This window comes from Pelodiscus sinensis, chromosome 30 (genome assembly GCF_052426305.1).
Source record: "Pelodiscus sinensis isolate ZL-2025 chromosome 30, ASM5242630v1, whole genome shotgun sequence".
NCBI classification, from domain to species: domain Eukaryota; kingdom Metazoa; phylum Chordata; order Testudines; family Trionychidae; genus Pelodiscus; species Pelodiscus sinensis.
The window spans coordinates 13,912,564-13,937,573 of NC_143081.1; the positions used below are offsets into that span (position 1 = coordinate 13,912,564).

The following is a 25,010-nucleotide window of genomic DNA, read 5'->3' on the forward strand; positions in this document are numbered from 1 at the left end:
GCAGGGGGCGCTTGGCGCCAGGGGGTGTTTAGCAACAGGGAACAGGGTGTGTTACTCATTCGTGGACGTTTTTCTCTGGGGGGTGTCACTGACCCCAAGGGGTGACACATTGCACGGAGCTGGGGGGAGGGTGTTTCTGGAGGGTGCTGTTCTCTCTGGCCCGCAAGGAGCAAGGTGGGGGACTTGGCTGTGGGTTACATGTTGAATCACAGAACACTAGAACTGGAAGGGACCTCAAGAGGCCATCAATTCCCTGCCCTCCCGGCAGGACCAAACACTGTCTAGACCATCCCTGGCACCTGCCAGGTGTCTGTCCAACCTGCTCTTCGATATCTCCAGAGATGGAGATACCACAACCTCCCTGGGCAATTTATTCCAGTGTTTCACCACCCTGACAGGCAGGAAGTTTTTCCTCATGTCCAACCTCAACCTCCCTTGCTGCAGTTTAAGCCCACGGGAAGCAAATCTAGCAGCATTACCAATTTTTCCACTGGTTACTAGGCTCTGAGAAGACATTGAGAGGTCAATCAGAGCTAAATAAAAGCACAGAACACTGAGAGCCAAGAGTGGTGGCTGTAAACAAACTTTATAGGGCCGCAGGAAATGTGGCCACACCCATTCTCAGTGGATATCTGGTTAATTAAACTAATGCTTGACTATGGATGTGTCGAGACCAGATTGTGCTGGATTAGAAAGGTTCAACCTGTGTTAGCATCTACCTCAATTAGTTACCGTGGCTTTCTTGAAGCCAGACGTCTGCTGATGTCCCTGGGACTCTGTCTGCCAGATACATCATAGCTAAATGATTGTGACAGGGTTATGAGATCATTATGATGCGTATTGTAAGGTATGTCTTGTAAGGTGTCTATAAAAAGTTGTGATTTGCTGGACATGACTGTCCTAGTTGTAGCTGTGTCTCAGTTTTGCACCTGAACTTGTGAGTATCAATGATGGGTGTGTATTTCTAGAGTGCTCACTCCGTGTTACACCCCCAGCCAACTTTTTATGCTCAGTAATGAAGAAACTAGACAGTGCTGATGGCCGATGAACGGAGAGGGGGTTTGAGATAGCAGCCTTCAACTACCTGAAAGGGAGTTGCAAAGAGGGTGGAGGGGGGCTATTCTCAGGGGTGGTAGATGGCAGAACAAGGAACAATGGTCTCAATTTGCTGTGGGGGAGGTCTAGCTTGGATATTAAGAAAAACTCTTTCCCTAGGAGGGTGGGGAAGTGCTGGGATGGGTTCCCTAGGGAGGGGGTGGAATCTCCATCCCTAGAGGTGTTTAAGTCCTGGCTTGACAAAGCCCTGGCTGGGATGATTGAGTTGGGGTTGGTCCTGCCTTGGGCAGGGGGGCTGGACTCGATGACTCCTGAGATCTCTGCCAGCCCTAGGGTACTGATTCCGTTCATGGCTGTGGCATGGACCTGATGAATCACCTTACCCTCTGTGTATCTCACATGCCTTGAATGTAAATGGGGGCTCACTGATATTTGTTCTGCCCCTGTGGGGTCTACATGGGAGAAATGTGATCTCAGACATGAAATTGATTAAGAGAATCTCTAATCTGCATGGCAGAATAAAGTCATTTATCCTCCCTGCTCCCTTAAAGTTAACTGTAGACTCTAGAACAGTGGTGACCAACCAGTTCTGAAGCAGTAGCCACCATAATGGCTACTGCTATAGCAAAATAGTGACACTCAACTGACCCAATAGTTAACTAGCCACACTCAACTGGCCACATAGCTACATGTTGCTAGTGGCCAATATATTGGACACCACGGCTCTAGAAAGTGCATTATAACGATTTGTTTATATGGGTTAGCAGGTTTAAAACTAATAAGTGAAAGTTCTTCTTCACACAGCGCATAGTCAACCTGTGGAACTCCTTGCCAGATGAGGCTCTGAAGGCTTGAACTATAACAGAGTTTAAAGAGAAGCTAGATAAATTCACGGAGTTTAGGTCCATAAAAGGCTATTAGCCAGAGGCTGGAGATGTATGACACAAGATAAATCACTTGATCATTGTCTTTGGTCCACCCTCTCTGGGGCACCCAGCACTGGCCACTGTCAGCAGACAGGCTACTGGGTTAGATGGACCTTTGGTCTGACCCAGTATGGCTATTCTTATGTTCTTATGTTCTTACATTTCCAGGCTTCTTAAGGGGATGAGGGGATGGATTGCACCCTCAGCAAGTTTGTGGATGACACTAAGCTAGGGGGAGAGGTAGATACGCTGGAGGGCAGGGATAGGGTGCAGAGTGACCTGGACAAATTAGAGGGACTGGGCCAAAAGAAATCTGAGGAGGTTCAACAAGGACAAGTGTAGAGTCCTGCACTTGGGATGGAAAAATCCCAAATATTGTTACAGACTGGGGACCGAATGGAACATTTGACAATAAACATATCCTGCTGTCCCTCGTTGAAGGCCTTGGCCTGGGCTGAATGTGCATGTGTGTGTTTATGAATTTGTGTGTCCTGATGACCTCATGCTGGACAACATGAACCCAGATGTTGTGCGTGTGAGAGAGAATAAGAAAGTAAGAGGGTGAAATTTGGACGACTGCTAGAAGGAGTGAAGATGCAGGTTCGGTCCAGGATGGCCAGGGATGGTGTCCTTATCCTCTGTTTATCAAAGGCTGGGAATGGGCGAGAGGGGAGGGATTGCCTGAGGATTCCCTGTTCTGTTCACTCCCTCTGGGGCACCTGGCATTGGCCACTGTGGGCAGACAGGACACTGGGCTGGATGGACCGTTGGGGTCTGGCCCAGCCTGGCCATTCTTACATTCAAACAGCCCTGCTCACTTATGCCAAGTTGCACTCAGGGAAATACGTCTGGAGGGTCCAGCGGTCCGGACCAGGCCAGACGGGCGCGTTACCAGACCAGGCCGGGAGTTGCTCCCAGAGCCCCGGCCTGAAATGTCCGGTGTGATGAGGGGAATCCGTATGATTGTTCTAGGCCTGCTACAATCCGACGCGGTGCCATTGTGCCCCCGCTCCCTGAAATCCAAGCCACCCCAGCAATGTGATACAGGATGCACCGAGGTGCCAGAAGAACAAAAGAGAGCTGGATGGACAGAAACTGCCCCTTGTCCACGCTCCTGCCCCCCAGGGCGCCAGCCTGGGGCAGGTGGAGGGGCCGTGGCTCCATGGCTATCCCCCACAGCTGTGTGCTGACCCCTTTCCATGGCTGCGGTGAGGCTCCGAGGTTGGGGATGGAGGGACCGGGTGGGGGATGGAGCCGCACCATGGGCAGATGGCAGGTGGGGTCTGTGCAGATCCCCCTGCCCAGCCCCCCACTGGGCTCGTGGTGGGGCCTCGGGGGAAGAGGAAGGGAGGGGGTAGGGTTTTCTATGGCACCAAGTGGGCAGACCAGTCGCCCCCATTTCAGCGCCGCTGGTTAGCAGCGACCAGCCTGGCTTGCAAATCTATTTCATAAAGTACCAAAGTGGGGCAGAGTCACCAGCTGCCCCATGGACTCCCAAGCACTGGCAGAGCAGGAAGGCTGGGGGGGGGGGGACTGTGGGGCAGGCCTGAAGGCAGAACTGGGGGCTGTGGGCAACACAGCAAAGCCTGGCACAATCCAGGCATGTTGGCTGATCTGTCACTGAGGCCCACGCGCTGCATGCTGCCTCTTTCCCTGCGGCTGGACCCTCCGGTGTGTTTGCACATCGCTGTCCCAGCCTCCCTGCTCCGCTCGTGTCCCCTCCCTCACTGGGATGTGGAGCGAAGGAACCACCTATCCCAGGAGCTGCCTAGAGCAGCGCGACCCCCGTCATTGCCCAGAGCAGGGCAACTGGCCACAGAAACCAACCGGTCCCTTCCCCGGCCTAACTCCACTCAGCGCCTCTGACTCTCCTCTCTAATCAGCCCCCCTGGGCCTGCCCCCGCTCAATCCCCTGCATCTCCCAGCAACGCTCCCTGCTAGCGGCGTCCTACGGGACCCTCCAAACCACCCGCAACTTTGCTTCTGACACCGACCCTTAATTGCTGGCGAGGTTTGTCGGCTCCCTGGCCAGGCCCGGCTCTCAGCAGAGCACGACTCTCCTCAGAGCGCCGACTAAGGCAGGAGACGTTCTAACGACCTGTGAGTGCCTTTGGGTCAATCCCTACACAGTCTCACTGGAGAGATTTGGTTTTAGTAAGTGGGTTGCTCACAGGGATGGTTTTAACGAGCCCTTAACGAAGCGAGGAGTGTGTATGTAGTTAATTCTTGTAATGCTAAACGAGAGTCCATGAAATTCCCATTTCCAGCTGTAATGATCAGGTGGACAGCGGTGACCAGACCTATAGAAACATCTGCCCCCTTCAAGTCAAGTCCCTCATGCACCACGGACAGACGGGTCCTTGCCACGTCTCTGAGCAGCCACAGGGGATGCAGACAGCTCTGGTCCCGGCTGCCCTTAGCAGAGCGTTACAGCCACCCAGCTGCCGGGTCTGTGAGATTGGCAGCCCAGAGTCAGAGGGAGCAGCCCACGGTGGCCTGAAATCAGGCTGTGTGTTAAAATGGACGTTAAAGTCCATGGCTGTGAAACACGCCCACCCTGACCTTCCTGAGAACACGAGAACGGCCGCACTGGCTCACACAAACAGTCCCTCCAGCCCAGGGTCCTGTCTGCTGACGGTGGCCGGTGCTGGATGGATCAGAGGGATTGAACAAAGCAGCCGATCGCTGAATGACTCATCTCCTACTGTCCAGCCCCTGTTTGGGGCAGTAAGTGGCACATGGGGCTGAATCCCCGACCACAGCGTCTCTACAAGGAGAGACAGAAAACACGGCAATGGTTCAGCGTGGCAAAGAGACAACAAGGGGGCACAGGACAGAGGCCTAGAAACCCCTGATTGGTGTGGAGAATGTGAACCGTGGATTGTTATCTCATCCTCCCCATCACACAGGAACCAAGGGCACCCCCTGACATGAACAGGTTTGCAGTTAACAAAAGGAAGCATTTCTACACCCCACACACAGTCATCGGGGGTGTCACTGTGGCTGTTCTCCATGCTCGTGTGAAACCAGCTATAACTGTAACTTCACCCCCCCACCAGCCCGCTAGTGACATCCACCTCATGATTTCTGATGGTGGGAGTCTGCACCAAGCACCATCACTAACAGGTGTCTGTCCAACCTGCTCTAAAATATCTCCAGGGATGGAAATTCCACAACCCCTGGGCAACTTATTCCAGCGTCTAACCTTTCTTGCTGCAGTTTAATCCCATTGCTTCTTGTCCTATCCTCAGAGGTGAAGGAGAACAATTTTTCTCCCTCCTGCTTTTAACTCCATTTTCAGGTACTTGAAAACTGTTATGTCCTCTCATAGAATCACAAGGTTGGAAGAGACCTCATGAGGCATCAAATCCAACCCCCTGCTAAAAGCAGGACCAACCCAATTCAATCATCCCAGACAGAGCTTTGTCAAGCCAGGACTTAAAAACCTCTAGGGATGGAGATTCCACCCCCTCCCTAGGGAACCCAGCCCAGGGCTTCCCCACCCTCCTAGGGCAACAGTTTTTCCTAATATCCAACCTGGACCTCCCCCACCACAACTTGAGCCCATTGCTCCTTGTTCTGCCATCTGCCACCACTGAGAACAGCCTCTCTCCAGCCTCTTTGGAACCCCCCTTCAAGAAGTTGAAGGCTGCTCTCAAATCCCCCCTCACTCTTCTCTTCTGCAGATTAAACAAGCCCAAATCCCTCTGCCTCTCTCTTAGTCTTCTCTGTTCCAAATTAAACAAACCCAGTGTTTTCAAAAGTTTCAGGGGGTAGCCGAGTTAGACTGTAACGGGAAAAACTTAGAAAACAACAAATAGTTTGGTAGCACTTTAAAGACTAACAAAACATGTAGATGGTATCATGAGCTTCCGTGGGCACAGCCAGATGGCCCTGAATGTTTTCAGTCTTCCCTCATAGGTCATGTTCTCTAGACCTTTTAATCATGTTTGTTGCTCTTTTCTGGACCTTCTCCAGTTTCTCCATATCTTTCTTGAAATGTGATGGCCAGAACTGGACACAAGTCTCCAACTGAGGCCTAATCACTGCAGAGTAGAGCAGAAGAATGACTTCTTGGGTCTTGCTCACAACACTCCTCTTAATGCATCCCAGAATCATGTTTGCTTTTTTTTTTTTTTTTTTGCAACAGATGTGTTTTTTTCCCAACAAGTAAATTGTTCCAACAATTAAGAGATGGAACAGACTAGCAGGATGTTACACACTCCAGGGAAGTCTGGGAAATTCTGCTGAGTTCAGATGTCTCCAGGGTGATGAGGAGCAGAGGGGAGAGTACAAAATAGTTCTCCTCCTGTGATCCTTTTCAGCTGCCTTTCAATAAGCAAGGTAGGTAGCGGGTAAAGACAGCGTGGTGGTGGGGGAAAGCGATTCTAACTGATGTAGAAAGATACAGACTTTGCTGGAGCCTTTTGGTTGTCAAGTGACAGTGTCTCTTTTGTATGGACAAAGCATCGTATCAGTTGAGTAGGGGAAGAGGTTCATAAAGTGGAAGTGACTTAGAATAATCACACGGACTTTAAGGACCCTTGACACTGTGTTGTAAAGTGACCTTCCTAGAAAGGAGAATCAGGTAAAAAAAATGGTGTAATTTATACAGATCTAGGTTTGGGAAAAGCAAGAGATACCATCCTGCAACTTATCATTTATCACCGGCCAAGGCTGTTGCGTGTCTTCTGAAGTGAAAAAGGTTGGGAATGAAGGGGGTTTATATTGACTAGCTTCATCAGAAGAGCCGGTAAATTACTTCCACCAGCCAGGCACGCCTGGAATAGTAACGGATAGTAATTGTTGTGTGAGTAATTGCTTTGCCTTCCTTGGTGATATGAGCATGGTTAGTGTTAGGGAAATCCGTTCTTCCATTCTCACGGTTTGCCTTACTGCACAGTCAGCTCGGTGTACTGGAAGAAAGAATATAACTCCCCTTTCTTGTTCAATGCTTTTTGTTGCATAGGAGGAGCTCAACAAAATAATATTCATTATAATCTATTGTCTTCTGAACACAATCACTTTTATACATTCTAATAGTTACACAAAATTTTAAAAATATTTAGCATACATCAAAACTTTCATGACGACATTTTTTTAATTTTAATGAAATGTTATTTTTACTTAGCTAAAAATGTTCTTTAAAACAAAACCTTTATTTGAATAACCCTTGTTTGAAAGGATTATTGGTCTAGTGAATAGTGGGAAGCTGTAAGTCTTGCTGTAATTAAGACTTTGACACAAATTAGTTAAATGTGGTCTAGATGAAATTATAACCTGGTGGGTGCACCAAAGTTTAAATGATCACACCTCAAATGTAGTTATGAATGGGTTATTGTCAAACGGGGAGGGCTTATCGAGTGGAATCCTGCTATAACACAAGGGACTTGATTTATGATAAAATATGCTAATAGCATATTAGGTTGCATTAGGAGGAGCATTGCCAGCGGATACAGAGATGTCATTATTCCTTTTTATTCAGCTCTGGTGAGGCCATATCTGGAGTATTGTGTCCAGTTCCAGACTCCCCACTACAAAAAGGATGTGGATGCATTGGAGAGGGTCCAGCGGAGGGCAACCAAAATGATTAGGGGGCTGGAGCATATGACTGATGAGGAGAGGCTGAGGGACTTGGGTCTGTTTAGTCTGCAGAAGAGAAGAGTGAGGGGGGATTTGAGAGCAGCCTTCAACTTCCTGAAGGGAGGTTCCAAAGAGGATGGAGAGAGGCTGTTCTCAGTAGTGACAGATGCAGAACGAGGAGCAATGGTTTCAAGTTGCGGTGGGAGAGGTCCAGGTTGGATATTAGAAAAAACTGTTTCACTAGGAGAGGGGTAAAACACTGGAATGGGTTCCCTAGGGCCGTGTCCAGACTCAGGGGTTTTTTCGGGAAAAGTAGCCTTTTCCCGAAAAAACTTCCCCTGCGTCCAGACTCAAGCCGCGTTCTTTCGAAATTATTTCGAAAGAACGCGGCTTTTCTTTCGATGGCGGTAAACCTCGTTTCACGAGGAAGAACGTCTTCCTTCGAAAGTTCCTCTTTCGAAGGAAGGCGTTCTTCAATGTAAAGAGGCCGTCTTCGAAAGAGAGCATCCAGACTCGCTGGGTGCTCTCTTTCGAAAAAGCGGATTTTTCTTTCGAAAGATCCACCTGCAGTCTAGACGCGATCTTTCGAAAGATGCTCTTTCGAAAGATGCTTTCGAAAGAGCATCTTTTGAAAGAAGCCTGCAGTCTAGACATAGCCTAGGGAAGTAGTGGAGTCTCCATCCCTAGAGGTGTTTAAGACTCGGCTTGACAAAGCCCTGGCTTGGATGATTGAGTTGGGCTTGGTCCTGCCTAGAGCAGGGGGCTGGACTTGATGACCTTCTGAGGTCTCTTCCAGCTCTATGGTTCTATGATTCTATGATTCTATAGAATCCCAGGGTGGGCAGAGACCTCAGGAATCATCGAGTCCAATCCCTGCCCAAAGCAGGACCAACCCCAATTCAATCATTCTAGACAGGGCTTGGTCAAGCAAGGACTTAAATACCTCGAGGGATGGAGAGTCCGCCCCCTCCCTAGGGAACCCATCCCAGTGCTTTCCCACCCGCCTAGGGAAATCGTTTTTCCTAATATCCAACCTAGACGTCCCCCACTGCAACTTGAGACCATCGCTCCTCGTTCTGCCATCTGCCACCACTTGGAACAGCCTCTCTCCAGCCTCTTGGGAACCCCCCTACAGGAAGTTGAAGGCTGCTCTCAAATCCCCCCCTCACTCTTCTCTTCTGCAGACTAAACAAGCCCAAATCCCTCAGCCTCTGCTCGTATGTCATGTGCTCCGGCACCCGAATCATTTTCAGTGTCTTCCACTGGACTCTCCAACGCATCCACATCCTTTCCTTAGTGGGGGCCCCAGAACTAGACACAATACTCATGATGTGGCCTCACCAGTGCCAAATAAAGGGGACTAATTACTTCTCTGGATTTGCTGGCAATGCGCCTCCTAATACAACTTAATATACTATCAGCCTTTTAGGCTACAAGGGCGCCCTGTTGACTCATCTCCAGCTTCTCATCCACTGTAATCCCCAGGGCCTTTTCTGCTGATCTGCTGCCTAGCCAGTTGGTCCCCAGCCTGTAACACTGCTTGGATAGTCTCTGCCCAATAGTGTCTCGGATTTGGACAAATCACTTTACCTCCATGACTCCTCAGGAAGAGTGAAACATTCCTAGGGATGGGATGCAGGCCATGCTCGATAAGCAAGGGTCTCAAAGAGATGCTTGCTAGCAAAAAGGATGCCTAAAAGAAATGGAAGATCAAAGAATCATAGAATCATAGAGCTGGAAGAGACCTCAGGAGTCATGAAGTCCAGCCCCCTGACCATGGCAGGACCAATCCCAACTAAATCAACCCACTAAAAACCTCTAAGGATGGAGATTCCACCACCTCCCTAGGTAATTCATTCCAGTACTTCCCCACCCTCCTAGGGAAATAGCTTTTCCTAATATCCAACCTAGACCTCTCTCACTGTAGCTTGAGACCATCGCTCCTTGTTCTGCCATCCATCACTAGTGTGAACAGCCTTTCTTCATCCTCTTTGGAGGTATCACTTGGCAAGAAGACCTGCCTGATAGGGGTCAGAAAGTGTAGGGGTAAAATTAGAACTGCTACCGTGAGAACGGTACATCCCCACCCTCTTTCCCCTGCACACCTTCCAAGGTGAGCTAAGAACAGAAGAAGCCAAGTCCTGAGGGTTTCTCAGAGCTGGGTGGAGTGGGAGTGAAGCGCTAGATCGTACAGAGAGAGAAGGTATCAGAGATCAGCCATGCCTCGTGCACCACTTAGACGCTAGAAGAAAGATGAGTGGAGTTCTCTTTGTGGAATTGGGAAGAGAGGTAGGAAGGACAGTGGTCAGTCGCACCCAGTTCCTCTCGTCTCCTCTCCATTTAACAGATTGTAACATCAGCAATTTTCCATCGCCAAACAGTTGTTCAACATGCTTCAGTGCCTTATGATCTCTCATGTGTTGACAGATGGGCAGCGTGGCTGGGACAGATGGGAGAAACCAAACCAGTGTGCAAGAATTCGTTCTACTGGGCTTTCCCGGTGCTTGGTCCTTCCAGATGTCCCTGGCGGCGCTGTTCTGTGTGATGTACATCCTGACCATCATAGGGAACACATCCATCATCGCCCTAGTGCAGACCCACCCACACCTGCACACCCCCATGTACTTTTTCCTTTGCAATCTCTCCTTCCTGGAGAGCTGGTACACCACCGCTTGTGTCCCCAAAGCCATTGCTGTCGTGCTGGGCACAAGCCAAACCATCTCGTTCACTGCCTGCCTCCTACAGTTGTTTTTCCTCCTCTCCTTGGGTGCCACAGAATGTTTGCTCCTGGCCGCCATGGCCTACGACCGCTATCTGGCCATATGTCAACCATTGCGTTACAGCGCCCTCATGAGCAGCACCTTCTCTGCTCAGCTGGCTCTGGCCTCTTGGCTGGGCGGGTTCCTGGCTGTCTCTCTGCTGGCAGCTCTCTCATCCAGGTTGTCTTTCTGTGGCCCTAACATCATCAATCATTTCATTTGTGACATAGGTTCCTGGATCGCACTCGCCTGCACCAACACGCGCCTCGTTGAGTTGGCCACCTTCATCGACTCATTCATTGTGGTCACGGTCTCATGCACAATAACCGTGGTCTCCTACGTTTTCATCATCTCCACCATCTTGAGAATCCCCTCAGCCCAAGGCCGGCAAAAGGCCTTTTCCACCTGCTCGGCCCACCTCACTGTTGTGACGCTCTGGTACGGCTCTGGCATATTTCTGTACGTCAAGCCTTCGGCACAGAATTCACTGGATGTGAATAAAATTATCAACGTCTTTAACACGATGGTAACTCCGCTGTTGAACCCTTTCATTTACACGCTCAGAAATAAAGAGGTGAAGGAAGCTGTGAGAAAGACAGTAAGGGGGATGTTTAGTGGATTTTCAAACACCTTGGGTCTAGTAGAAATGTCAACAAGACAACCAAAATGTTAATTGCATTGTCCTAAAAGTAATGCATATAGTTGAATAAGAGAGGGAAGGAAGAAGTCATACATTTTCAAAAGACAGCCAAGTCCTTACATTTCGAAATTGCTACTAACTACCCAAAACCTTCCTTGCAGGATGTGGCGGTAGCTTTACTGGATGGTTTCCCACCACTATATTAAGATCCCTTGACATCGTAGAGATTAGACGATTTAGTTGGGCATAAGCTTTTGTGGGCAAAAACTCATTTTGTCAGGTGCATCAGAGGACGTGTTTTTTATCCACAAAAGTCTGTTAGGGTATATCTACACTAGCCCCTTAGTTCGAACTAGGGAGGATAATGTAGGCATTCAAAGTTGCAAATCAAGCCTGGGATTTAAATATCCCGCGCTTGATTTGCATCTTCCCAGCCGGTCGCCATTTTTGAAATGTACAAAATCCGGACTAACTGCCCATGTCTATACATGGCATGGACCCGGTAGTTCAAATTAAAGCCCGAGTTTGAACTACCTGTTATTCCTCCTGGAATGACAGTTCAATTTAGGGGCTTTAAGTCGAACTACTGGGTCCCTGCCGTGTGTAGACGCGGGCAGTTAGTCAGGACTTGTACATTTCAAAAATGGCAACCAGCTGGGGAGATGCAAATAAAGCCCGGGATATTTAAATCCCACGCTTGATTTGCAATTTCAAATGCCTTCATTAGCCTTCCTAGTTCGAACTAGGGGGCTAGTGTAGACATACCCTAAGTCTTTAAGATGCCCCAAGATTCCTCGTTGTTTTTCCAGATACAGACTGACATGTGACCCCTCTGTGATTTATAATATCCTGACACTCCCTCACAAATGACGAAGTGAGAGACGAAAATGTTTTTCATGCTGAACATTGTAAGATGATCAGTTTGAATGTCCCCTACCGGGATCTGTATGGACAGAACCCTCCTTAATCAGTCTATGCCGAAGGGATTTAGGTTCCCAACTCCCATTGGCTGTTGTAGTCTTTACAGTGGCTCTAATCATGGGTAACAATACAAACCAAAGACGGCTGTGCCAGAAAGCAGCTAGCTAAATAAATCCAGTCCTGACCTTAGAAGATGCTGCTGGTACCAACATAAGATTGGCCATAATGGGTCAGACCAAAGGTCCATCCAACCCAGTAACCTGTCTGCCAGCAGTAGCCAATGCCAGGTGCCCCATAGGGAGTGAACCAAACAGGTAATGATCAAACGATCTCTCTCTTGCCATCCATCTCCACCCTCTTACAGAGGCTGGGGACACCATTCCTTACTCATCCACGCTAACAGCTATTAATGGACTTAACCTACATGAATGTATCTAGTTCTCTTTTAAACCCTGTTATAGTCCTAGCCTTCAAATCTCCTCAGGCAAGGAGTTCCACAGGTTGACTGTGCACTGTGTGAAGAAGAACTTTCTTTTATTTGTTTTAAACCTGCTGCCCATTAATTTCATTTGGTGGCCCCTAGTTCTTATATTATGGGAAAAAGTAAATAACATTTCCTTATTCACTCGTACCTCATCCCATAAACACACTGCGGAGGAACATGCAGGCCACCAGCAAAGAAAAGGATGGGATGAGAGAAGAATGGATTTTTTTTTCAAACTAGAGAAGACATGGAATGTTGTATGTAACCTTATTGGTGTGCTGTACAAAGGTAGGAGAGATGGGAGGGGTAACTTTGTATTGGCTTAGAGGACATTGTTTTGACTATTCAGTCAAAATCTTGTCCCACGCGCATGTGAGCAAATCTGTAGCAATGTTAGGCTTTGCTGATAATAAAACCGGCCCAGACTTTGATGCTGAACCGAGCATGGGGTCTCTCTTTAGGAGTCACACTGAGATCTGCTGAGCCAATAAGCTGCAAAATTCTTTGTTGTGGCTAACTCTAGACCACCAGGCAAACCACAGGGGAAAGACCAAGACACACAGCAGTGCTGAGAACACAGGTCAGACCAACGTTCAAGCTGGCACTGCAAAGGAACCTGTGGGAATGAATGACCCAAAGCCCATTGAATGTGACTACATAAAAGTTGAATGGATTTCAAGGGCGTCTGAGGTCTGGCCAGGATGGAGGTGTCAGGGGAAGAATTCTGCAGAGAAATGTCTAAATTAACCGGAGCCCGCTGGGATTACCCCAAGAGTTCAGAGGGTATGAGGAGGAGTAACGGTAGTTCAAATTAGGAGCTTTAATTCGAACTACCTAGCCCATGCTGTGAGTAGCTGCGGGCAGGTAGTTCGAGCTACCGGGCATTTAAAAATGGCGGTGCTCGGGAACATGCAAATGAAGCCTGGGATATTTAAATCCTGGGCTTCATTTGCAAGTTCAAATGACTATATTAGGCACCCTAGTTCGAACGAGGGTGGCAGTGTAGACATACCCATAGATATGAGACTGGAAACCTACTGACTGTGTTCTGTAGCCGGTAGCTTGAATTGGCCTCTGTACCACACACCTGGTGAGTAGCTAATGGAAACTGATTTTTCAAAAAAGGTTGAGAGGAGATGCTGGAAATTCCAGGTTATTACGTCTGACTGCAGAACCAGGCAAATGGATTGAACTAATGATACAGACCAATAATCAGGCATATAGATTAACATGATTGGCTGGGGAAGTATGAACCTTGCGACCAGTTAACATGTTTTTTGCAAGAGAAGCAGAACAAATGCCAGGAAAAAGGGCTAGGACCAGATGGCTAGGCATGTCGGTATGTCTCAGCTGGCATGGAGTACAGGGAGAGGATCTCAGGATCCTGGCTCTGGGCCCCCTCCCCCCAAGCTGGGCTGTTCCCAGTTCCTGTGCTGACAAGTCTGTTCTACGCTGTGTCCTTGTGAACTCCCTGCTGGCTGGGAGTCATGTCTGGCTAGCGATGGAGGGCAGGGTCTCAGCCATTGTGGGGCTGGGGTAGCGTCCCTCAGTGAGTCACACCCAAAATTCCCATCCCCATCTAGGTATCAGTGCAGTGGGCTGGGAAACTGAGGCACACACATTGGGTTACAATAGAATGGACATGCAACATAACAAGGGGAATAAAATCCTCACCCCAGCACAATAGGGTTAAGGGAAGAGCCTGAAGAAATTACAAAAGGGTTGAAGAACTTGCCCTATGGTGTTATACTCAAGGAGCTCAAGGAGAAGGGTGAATTGGTCAAAGTCTCTGAGTTCCCACAAACAGTAGAAATATTTATAATCGGCTTTTCAATCAAGCAGAGAAACGTCTAATGCGATCCAACGGCTGGAAGTTGAAGCGAGACAAATTCGGCCTGGAAACAAGTGGTTAATTTTTACAATGTGTTTAATTCAGCTTTAAAAAAAAAAAACGTATTCAGCTGTGGTGGATTCTTTGTCAGCAGCCACTGAAAAAAACAATTGGATGTTTTTTATTGATGATCAACTCCAGGAATTATTTGGGGGACATTGTCTGGTCTGTGCTAGATAGGAGATCAGATGACATGATCACATCGTCTGGCCTTAGAATCTACAAATTTATGAAGTGGTGCTTTGTCCTGTTACAGGAGCGCTGTGTAGCTGAGTACAGGTTGAACCTCTCTAGTCCGGCAACACCTGTGGTCCGGCATGGTTTGAGTTCACCGGATGCCCACTGATCACGGGTGTGGCCAAGTTTCCCACGATCCCATAAAGTTTGTTTTCAGCCCCCAGGCCTGGCTCTCAGTGCTCTGTGCTGTGATTTGGCTCTAATGTACCCCTCAGTGTCTTCTTAGAGCCCAGTAAGCAGTGGAAGTGTTGGTGATGCTGCTAGACAATACTGACCTCCCATGGTCTGGCAAATTCTCAGGTTCGGCACCAACTGGGTTGTGAGGGTGCCAGACTAGAGAGGTTCAAACTATACCAGTAAGTAGAGACTAGATCAGGTGCTAATGGATTGTAATCAAGTACAGGCAGTTCCTTACCCATAACCAGACCTGCCAAGAGGGGGGCATAGGAGACAGGTTCCCTGGGACCCAGAGACTCAAGGGGGCACTGGAGCTCTGGGCCCCTTTGAATTGCCACCGGAGTGCCACATTGGGCGCTCTGCGTGGCTCTGAAGGCGGTGAGGAGGGGCATGCTATGGTCTGGGTGGTGCAGAGGGCTGGCTTCCCTTAGCTCCGCCCCTTCCACTCAAGGGTCTGCTCCTTCCAGGACACGGAGCTTCCCCCCCAGATTGGGGCTCACGGTGGCTGTCAACCCCATTGTACTTATCACTCATTAATGTGAAATAGTGATAGAAATGTAGCCGTGTTAGTCTGGGGTAGTTGAAGCAAAATGCAGGACAATGTAGCACTTTAAAGACTAACAAGATGGTTTATTAGATGATGAGCTTTCGTGGGCCAGACCCACTTCCTCAGATCATTAATGTGACTTCTTTTATGAGCACTTGGTGGCAAAACAATGACTCTTGTCAATATTTCATGGATTGGGGAAAACAAGGCGAAGGGAGGGACTTTGGGGAGATACTAAAGAACAAAAAGGGGGGATGCCTTTGGAAAAGGCAGCATTCGTGTGCCGGTTTTGTAGCGGCTAGTACTGGTGCTTTAAGCAGGAGACAAACTGGACTTAGCAGAATGTCCCATTTTAGAGGGGTCGCCGGGTGTGTCTGTTTCAGCCAAAATAACAAGGAGTCTGGTGGTACTGTAAAGGTGAACAATTCTGGCTTATTACTAGGCCATAATAAGAGGGCTAGTCTTTAAGGTTGTATTAGCAGAATGCGTTCTTCCCTCTAGGGACGTCTGCAAATTCTCTTCTGATCAGACATCCCCGGGGATGGGGAAGCGAGGGAGGAATATAAAATAGCTAATTTGAGCTGCAGTGCATTATTACGGTAGGTGGGAGAAAGACAGCTGGATGGTGTTAGAAAGAGATTCAAACAGACCAGATCTCTGGTTTTCAAGTAGTAGATTCCATTTACACAGACAATGCTTCACACTCTACCAACACGGCAAAGGGTCCTTAAAGCAGAAGTGATTTAAAATCATCATACACAATTTAAGCTGCCAGAACATGGGTAAAATGTGTAGAGACCTACATGGAAATGAAAATTGGGTGAAAAATCTTCCTTAATCTTAGATCCATCTAGTATGGGGAAAGTCAAGATGGACCACCTTACACTGGGCCAAGGCTCTGGAAAGAAAATGAATGGGAATCAAGGAAGTTTTCATTGACAAATCTTGCCAACAGAGCTGGTAAGTTCGACCCAGATACACCTGGAAGTGTAACTGAAAGTAGCTGAATTGTGAAATAATTTTGACTTTCTTGGTAAGGCGAGCCAGCTTAAAATTCCCACTGCCCTTCCAGAGGTTGGCCTGACTGAGGAGTCAGCCAAGCTGTAGAATGGGTACATCTTACCCATTTTGTAATATGCCATAAAGTGTAGGATCAACAAAATTAAGTAGGTCTCAGAAGGTTCGCTGTGTGAGCCTGTTTCAGCAAAAACAAAAAGTATCACCTGAAAGGCACACACCCGTTTTAGGGCAAAAGCTTTCATGAGCTATAACTCACTTCTTCAGATGCTTCAGAGAAAAGAAAAAAGGCAGGGAAACAGAAAAGGGAGTCTGAGACCACTACGACTTAAATCAGAATGGATGCGGCTCATCTACAACAGTGATGAGAAGGTAAGAATATCTAAAGGGGAAATTACCTATTGTTACGTAAGAACCACTATCTGGAGTATAGCGTCCAGTTCTGGGCCCCCCACTACAGTAAGGATGTGGACGCATTGGAGAGGGTCCAGCGGAGGGCAACAAAAATGATTAGGGGGCTGGAGCACATGACCTATGAGGAGAGGCGGAGGGATTTGGGCTTGTTCAGTCTGCAGAAAGGAAGAGTGAGGGGGGATTTGAGAGCAGCCGTCAGCTCCCTGAAGGGGGGTTGCAAAGAGGATGGAGAGAGGCTGTTCTCAGTGGTGGGAGATGGCAGAAGGAAGAGCTATGGTCACTCACTAAGCTAGGGGGAGAGGTAGACACGCTTGAGGGTCCAGCGGAGGGCAACTAAAATGATTAGGGGGCTGGAGCATGTGACTTGAGGAGAGACTGAAGGAGTTGCGTTTGTTCAGTCTGCAGAAGAGAAGAGTGAGGGCGGATTTGAGAGCAGCCTTCAACTTCCTGAAGGGGGGTTCCAAAGAGGATGGAGAGAGGCTGTTCTCAGTGGGGGCAGGTGGCAGAACAAGGAACAATGGTCTCAAGTTGCAGTGGGGGAGGTCTAGGTTGGATATCAGGACAAAGGATTTCCCTAGGCAGGTGGGGAAGCACTGGGATGGGTTCCCTAGGGAGGGTGTGGAATCTCCATCCCTAGAGGTGTTTAAGACAATGATGTGGCTAAAGAGGTTTATATCGTTCTGGGGGACATATCGGGAATGTGGTGTGTAAGATGCAGAGGTGAATTGTTTCACCGACTGCATTGGAGTACTGTGTTGGGGCCAACAGGAGAAAAGGTTTAGAAAACTGGGCATGTTTAGTCTTGGGAAAAGAAGGCTGATGAGGAATCTGCAAATGTACAGGCTGCTGTAGAGAGGACAGTTATCGCTAGTTCTGTGTGTTCGCTGGAGGTAGCAGAACAGGGAGATGCGGGTTATGTATCGGGAAAAGCTTTCAAACTCTCAGCAGAGTTGAGATTTGTAACAGCTTTCCAAGGGAGATGGCGGAAGCCCCTTCTTTGCAGATTTCTAAAAAGATATTAAACAAACTACCATCAGGCCTGGTTGAGGTTTCCTTGACCTCCCACCGTACAGGAGGCTGGATCAGCTGACTTCCTGAAGCCCCCTTCTTGCCCTACCATTCTATGATTCCATTACTGGAATCTGAATTTCTTTTGTTGAGGAACACCCCCCCCCCAAAAAAAATTATTTAATGGGAATAATTTTTGTTAACATCACTAACCAAATCACTATGTAATCAAGAAGCCATTTGCCACCTAAAATGTTTAAATGGATATGAATCATAGAATCATAGAACTGGAAGAGACCTCAGAAGGTCATCAAGTCCAGCCCCCTGCTCTAGGAAGCTATATGAAAACAAAGGGACTGAGAGGGGCCATGATAGCAGATTTCAAGAATCTAAAAAGGTGTTATAAGGAGGAGGGAGAAAAATTGTTCTCCTTGGCCTCTGGGGATGGGACAAGAAGCAATGGGCTTAAATTGCATCAAGGGAGGTTTAGGTTGGACATTAGGGAAAACTTCCCAACTGTCAGGGTGGTGAAACACTGGAATGAGTTGCCTAGGGGGGTTGTGGAATCTCCATCTCTGGAGAGATTGAAGAGCAGGTTGGACAGACACTTGTCAGGGATGGTCTAGACGGTGCTTGGTCCTATCGGGGGAACAGAGGATGAGACTTGATGGCCTCTTGAGGTCCCTCCGAGTCCTAGTATTCGAGGAAATGTTTCAAGGATTTCTAATAATTTACCTTCTTCAATTCACTGGCTCAGTAATTGAGCAGAGGCAAGTAAAGAATATATCTGTTGCCAGCTGGCTTGCTTGCTGCTCCATCTTCCTGATGGTAGATGGTGTAGCAAACCGTAAAACTACTACTGAGTGCTGTCGCATGATAACGTTGGGATGCTGGCCAGTAAAGCTCGCCAGGTTGCTCAGTACTTCTGTCCTTGGTTATAATTGACAGCTGATAAGGCAGCCTACTCGTTCATGACAGCCCAATGGTACTCTTAAATGGTTTGGGGACCCAGACAAGTTTGTTGCCTCCTGGCGATATGAGACACACCCTGGCTCTGTGGTTACAATACATGAAGACATGAGTGCCTACTAGCAAAGAATGATCCATCGGCAGCATGAATTTTGGCCTTTCCTAAGGCCAAGCAAAGAGTTTAGGTGCAGTACTCTGCTATTTACAGGCTAAAAGAAATAATAACACACACCACTTCCACACCACCTTATATATTACATGACACCTCTTTGTAACCTCCCCTTGTTCCCAGTATCTCAGACACAGCATTTTTATGTTCCATCAGACCAGCTCGGCTTTTATTAGTTTGGGATGTATCTGAACTAGCTGGGATATATTTACGTGAATAGCTAGCGCCTCGCATGAGAACAAGTTTCCCAAAAAGGTCAGACATTAAGTCCCTTTGGAGTTCAGAAGTATGCAAGTAACTTAAGAGTAGAAATCCTAGAACTGTCAATGGGACTTGTGAAAAAAAAACACACCCAATTTGTCCTGAGCAGACAACAAAATTATTGTCAAGGTGAGACATGAATGGGCCAAATCCTGTGGCTTTCTCAGGAGTGGATAAAGGAGAGTGGATGGGCTCTATCACTGAGGTGATGTCTAGATTACACTGATCTATCGGAAAAAATACACAAATTGTGCTCCACAATTTGCATACTTTTTTCCAATAGTTTTTCCGGAAGAGGCTTTTCTGAAATTTGGCCCATCTACACTGGGCCAAATTTAGGAAAATCTTCATTTTTTGGAAGAGCCCTTCTTCCTCGTGGAAGGAGGAAGACAGGGATTCTGAAAGAGCACATCTGCTCTTCCGCCAAAAAAAAAAAAAAAAAAAAAAAAAAATTAAAGAGCAGACGTGTTCCCTGGACACAGTGGAGTTTTTTATCCCACAAAACCTCTGTAGTCTAGACGTAGCCTGATACAGGAATGATACCTGTCAGCCCTCATCTTCAGGGGCCTTAGAAGGGACATGAGAAGAGATCTCATCTCTGGAGTAGAGATGGAAAGAAGGCAGGACAGTGTTAAGAAATACCTAGTTTCCTTTCTTGATACACAGATATTTAGGCCTGCCTGTAAAAGCCTATACATGAAGAATTTGGGTGTGTTCCTACTATTTTACTAGTTACAGGGGTATAAGAACAAAGTATCAATATCAGAGTCTATCTGTCTGAGGCCTTCTTAAGCTAGAAAGATACATTCCAAACGTTTCAAACCAGTCATTGAAACTAAGGAGGATAGTTTTCTGTCTGGCCAGGGACCACGCCCCATCTCTATTGTTGCTTTGATTGTCTCTGTCTCCTTTCTAATTAATGTTGTTGCATGTAAACCAGTTAAAGTGGTGGGATATAATTGGTTAGAATGGTGTCCAACCAGTTCTGATATGGCAAACGAGCCACATTCAACCGGCTAAATAACCACATGTGGCTAGTGACTTGGGGTTTGGACACCATGATCAAGATACAACACGTTAGGATTGCATATTTGAATTTTAGTAGAATGATTGGTTAGGCTGTACCTGAAAATATTGCTATATTCATTGCAGATAAACAAAAAGGTAGGGGCGGGGAGTGGGGCAGGGTAATCAAAGGAAAAAGGATAGCAAACTGGATTACTGCTTGCAGGAAGTGAACACCAATAAACATTAAATTGCTTGCATCACTGGACATCGGGTATTGCTGTTCTCCATCCACATGAGAAGGACCAGGGAGGTAGAGAGTGAAGGGATAAGCCCAAAAAACACTTCTCTTCTCTCAGCCTTAGCACCAGACTTCTAGGGTCAGCCCTTTCACGCACCCAAATGTGTATTCAACATGTATAAATGCCTTATGTTCTTCCGTGTCTTGACAGAGAGATAACATGGCCGGGATAGAAGTAAGAAATCAAACCAGTGTGCAGGAGTTCATCCTTTTGGGCTTTCACGGCACTTGGTTTTTCCAGATGTTTCTTATTGTGGTGTTTGCTGTGATGTACTTTCTAACCATCGTAGGGAACGGGTCCATCATCGCCCTAGTGAGGATCCATCCACGACTCCACACTCCTATGTATTTCTTCCTCTGCAATCTCTCTGTCTTGGAGGTCTGGTACATCACCGCATGTGTCCCGAAGGCTATTGGTGTCATGTTGGGCACAAGCCAAACCATCTCGTTCACTGCCTGCCTCCTGCAGATGTTTTTCCTCCTCTTCTTGGGTTCCACAGAATGTTTGCTCCTGGCTGTCATGGCCTACGACCGCTATCTGGCCATATGCTACCCATTGCGTTACAGCGCCCTCATGAGCAGCACCTTCTCTGCTCAGCTGGCTTTCTTCTCTTGGCTGGGTGGGTTCCTGGTTGTCTCTCTGCTGGCAGCACTAATATCAAGGTTGTCTTTCTGTGGCCCAAAAGCCATCAATCATTTCCTTTGTATCATTGATTCCGTGATAGCGCTCTCTTGTACGGACACGCACCTCGTTGAGCTGGCCACGTTCATCGTCTCAATCATTGTTATCCTGGGCTCATGTTTGATAACTGTGGTCTCCTACATTTACATCATCTCCACCATCTTGAGAATCCCATCAGCCCAAGGCCGGCAAAAGGCCTTTTCCACCTGCTCAGCCCATCTCGTCGTTGTATCCATCTGGTACGGATCCACCATTTTTCTGTTTGTCAAGCCTTCAGCACAGAATTCCTTGGACTTGAACAAAACAGTCAATATCTTTAACACGATCGTATCTCCACTATTAAACCCTTTCATTTATGCGCTAAGAAACAAAGAGGTAAAGGAAGCCTTGGGAAAGACGTTAAGGAGGCTATTAAGTGGTTTTGAAACATCATGAATTTAGCAGAATTGGAAGAAGAGGAGTAAGTCAAAGATTTTCAAAGGAGAGCCAACTGCTTTTTTTTCCAATCGCTGTTAGACTTCTACATCCTCTCTCAAAGCCAAATGTTACATTTCCTTAGTGTGTGTCGTGTGTTTGTTTTACAGTTTTTCTCACTTGCTATACCAATCTGCTATTCACTCCTAGACAAGCTTAAGTGGAAGGAGGCAACTTGCTTTATGCTAAAGATTCTGAGATGCTAAGTTTCCCTATCACTTAGCAGGACCTCACAGTTCATTGAACTATTTCCAAGGAAATTATACTCTCACCTTGGAGAGAGCTAGATCAAGGTACCATTTCAAAGCAGCCCATGGGAATTTCATCGCTTAAAATGTATTGAATTTCAATAAATGTTAGATTTGGAACTTTCTTACCTGCTTTGAAATTCCATCTTTCATATTCAGTCTCCTCTACTGATATTTCTAGTAAAGTTTTTTTTCTACTAGTGGTAAGTTCAATGATGTGATGGAACCTTAAGCAAGAAGGCTGTACCAGTTAAAAACTGACCTGGTTACTGGGGAAGTGAAGGGAGCTATTACAACCTAAAACATAAAATGATGAATAACAAATGAAAGAAAGGGAAAGTTGATAGCATTGAGTATGAATCAGTGGTTAGGAATTGTAGGAAATGGATCCGGGGAAGAAAATGGACACAATGAGAAATCGATGGTGAGCCTAGTTAACGATAATACTAGCTTTTGGTTGCTTGCTTGGTTGGTTTTTTAATATATTAGGGTAGACAAGATATTGCCTCTTTCTAAATACAAACAGTATAATGATTTTATAATAAAGTCCAAGGATTAAGTTGGGAAGATTTGAGAGAGTAAACATCACGGATGGGACTCAAGTGGGTGAAACTCTCTCACCCTCTGAAATATTACGGGAGCTAAGATGCTTTACGGTACCACAGACACACAGCTATACAATGGCTGCTTGGGCCACCATATCATAGAACTGTAGAATCCCAGGGTTGGAAGAGACCTCAAGAGGCCATCGAGTCCAGCCCCCGGCCCAAAGCAGGACCAGCCCCACTAAACAATCCCACAATCTCATTTGATTGTGTCTGCACATGTAAAGGAACAGCAAAAGTTGTTCTGGTGGAAAAAAAAGTCCCAGAATTGAACAGCACAAGCATGGGCTGGTTAGGTCTAGGCATCCTCAGAGCAATCAGTACTTGGGCGTCACAGCCTACATTGGCCCTACATGGTAACCAGGCCCAAAGCTCGCTGTCGCCAAAGGAAAGATTCTCCCAGCGGGACTCACTGGGAGAAGAGATGGCCATTCAGGGGTATTGCCTTGCCCTACCCCCGAAAGTGGAGAGCTGGAAACAAATGGGAAAGTGTCCACTGAAGCCACGTTGGTGGTAGGACGCCTTGTGTTTGTTTCGTGACAGCAGGGGAAGATCCCAGGTGGTCATTCTTTAGCTCTGTTGCTCTTGCAGTGATGCACTGACCCATCCAAAGCTAACTTGCATTGGTCTGGGGCAACAGCCTCCTCCCCAACCTAAGCACCCCTATGTCTACTGGCTTGCTCATCCCAGCCTTGGTGTCATTGTGACCTGTGAAGGAGAGGAACAGATCAGGATGACATTGGCAGCAACCGTCTTCTGACTTATCATAGAACCATAGAGCTGGAAGAGACCTCAGAAGGTCATCAAGTCCAGCCCCCTGCCCAAGGCAGGACCAATCCCAACTAAGTCAACCCGGCCAGGGCTTCATCAAGCCGAGACTTAAACACCTCTAGGGATGGAGACTCCACTACTTCTCTAGGGAACCCATCCCAGTGCTTCACCACTCTCCTAGGGAAATAGTTTTTCCTCAGATCCAACCTGGACCTCTCTCACCACAACTTGAGCCCATTGCTCCTTGTTCTGCCATCTGCCCGCACTGAGAACAGTCTCTCTCCATCTGCTCCATGGCAGACTGAGGGGGTTTTCCGGAATACCAGAGGTGTCCCGGAAAAACTCTGCTGTGTCCAAGGAATGCGTTTGCTCTTCCGCTTAATTTTTTGCAGAAGAGCAAAAGCGCTCTTTCTGGGAGCCCTGTATATCTCTTTCTACAAGGAATAAGGGCTCCCCCGAAAGAGGAGGCTTTTTCACCATTTGACCCCATCTAGAGAGGACCAGATGGTGGAAAAGCCTCTTCCAGAAAAGCAATCGAAAAAAGCCACGCAATTTGTGGAGCACAATTTGCGTAGCTTTTAAAAAAAGAGCTATAGGGTACACCTAGCCTAGCTGGGTGGGGAAGCACCGGGATGAGTTCCCTAGGGAGGGGGTGGAATCTCCATCCCTAGAGATTTTGAAGTCCCAGCTTGACAAAGCCCTGGTTGGGATGAATGAGTTGGGATTGGTCCTGCCTTGGGCAGCAGGCTGGACTCGATGACCTCATGAGGTCTCTTCCAAACCTGTGATTTTTTGATCCTATGATTTTATTTTTGTCCTTCTCTAGAAATGGTCGGTGATCCTATCAACATAATGTAGGAACAGGTTTTTAACCCAGTGTAGAAGTATCCCATTGATATGCTGGTAAAATGCCAAACTATGGTCTCTGGCTAAGCTTTCCAGAGGTCTGCTGTTCAGTTGGCCTAAGACCCATAAGGCCTAGCTGGCCTAGGTGAAGCCTTGATTTCAGTGGAAAAGCAGGATGAACTTAAAAAGCAGCCCTGCCTGTTTTTCCTAAAGTAGAGAGCCAAAAAAGCATAACATTAGGTAGGGCGTCATAATTAAACTCTCATATAAGTTTCACACACCTATGCAAGGTCAAAGCTCTGGAAGGGGCCTTAGAGTCTGCCATTCTCCTAAGAAACAAACAACAGCTGCCTTCTCAAAAAGCCAACCACAAATCGTTGCTAAGGAACTAAAGCTAGCGCCTCCACCCTCCCCCCCCCCCCCCCGCACGAGCCCAGCTTGCTAATCTATCATGGGATATCTTAAATAATTGCGTACTGCATATCTCACTCTGTTTTGTTTTTTTTCACTGTATATCCCTAGACAAGTATCGATGGACTACACCTATCACCTATCGGGAAGGCACCGTTACCACTCCTACACATCCCGGTCGGAATGTAGCTATGCCTCGCACTTCTTGGGGGGAGGGGTGGGAACACATACTTGTGTTTAGCAATTGTGTTAACCTGAGCTGTGGGCGGAGTTACTATGTAACCTTTGAGACTTTTGGCTTATTGGCTCATAATATCTTGCTGCTAGAATCTATCCAGGGGTTTGGGAACTCCCTGCTCCATAACTTCCCTCTACCCATCAGCTTCCTTTATAGTCTATTGTAATCACTTACTTGGCAGTGTTCACTGAGCCCTAGTGGCAAGGTGGCACTCCGCCAGCGCTGTGCGTAATAAACCCTCCTGCTTGAATCTACATGGTGTCGACATTTTTGGTTTCCAACACATACACTCAGATTTTCAATGAGAGCTGACTCCCAGAGAAGGTAAGATTTGGCTGCCCTTATTTCAGTCTATGCTGAAAATTCTACT

At 47.4% G+C, this 25,010-nt stretch overlaps 2 protein-coding genes and 1 long non-coding RNA gene across 3 annotated transcripts; all 3 read left to right on the plus strand.

Moving 5' to 3' along the window:
• Nucleotides 1-877: 877 nt before the first annotated feature.
• Nucleotides 878-24,888, plus strand: LOC142821333 (uncharacterized). The gene is made up of 5 exons (XR_012898143.2): nt 878-937; nt 6,133-6,326; nt 16,066-16,181; nt 16,506-16,610; nt 24,514-24,888. It is a non-coding gene; the product is annotated as an uncharacterized LOC142821333 (long non-coding RNA).
• LOC102455210 (olfactory receptor 6F1-like) lies at nt 9,775-11,791 on the plus strand. Its single transcript, XM_006115837.5, has 2 exons — nt 9,775-10,922; nt 11,774-11,791. Exons 1-2 carry the CDS (start codon nt 9,993-9,995, stop codon nt 11,789-11,791), a joined length of 948 nt encoding a protein of 315 aa, XP_006115899.3. The 5' UTR covers nt 9,775-9,992.
• On the plus strand, nt 20,224-21,954 carry LOC102454950 (olfactory receptor 6F1-like). The gene has a single exon (XM_006115836.3). It carries the CDS (start codon nt 20,526-20,528, stop codon nt 21,480-21,482), a length of 957 nt encoding a protein of 318 aa, XP_006115898.3. The 5' UTR covers nt 20,224-20,525; the 3' UTR covers nt 21,483-21,954.
• Nucleotides 24,889-25,010: the final 122 nt, after the last annotated feature.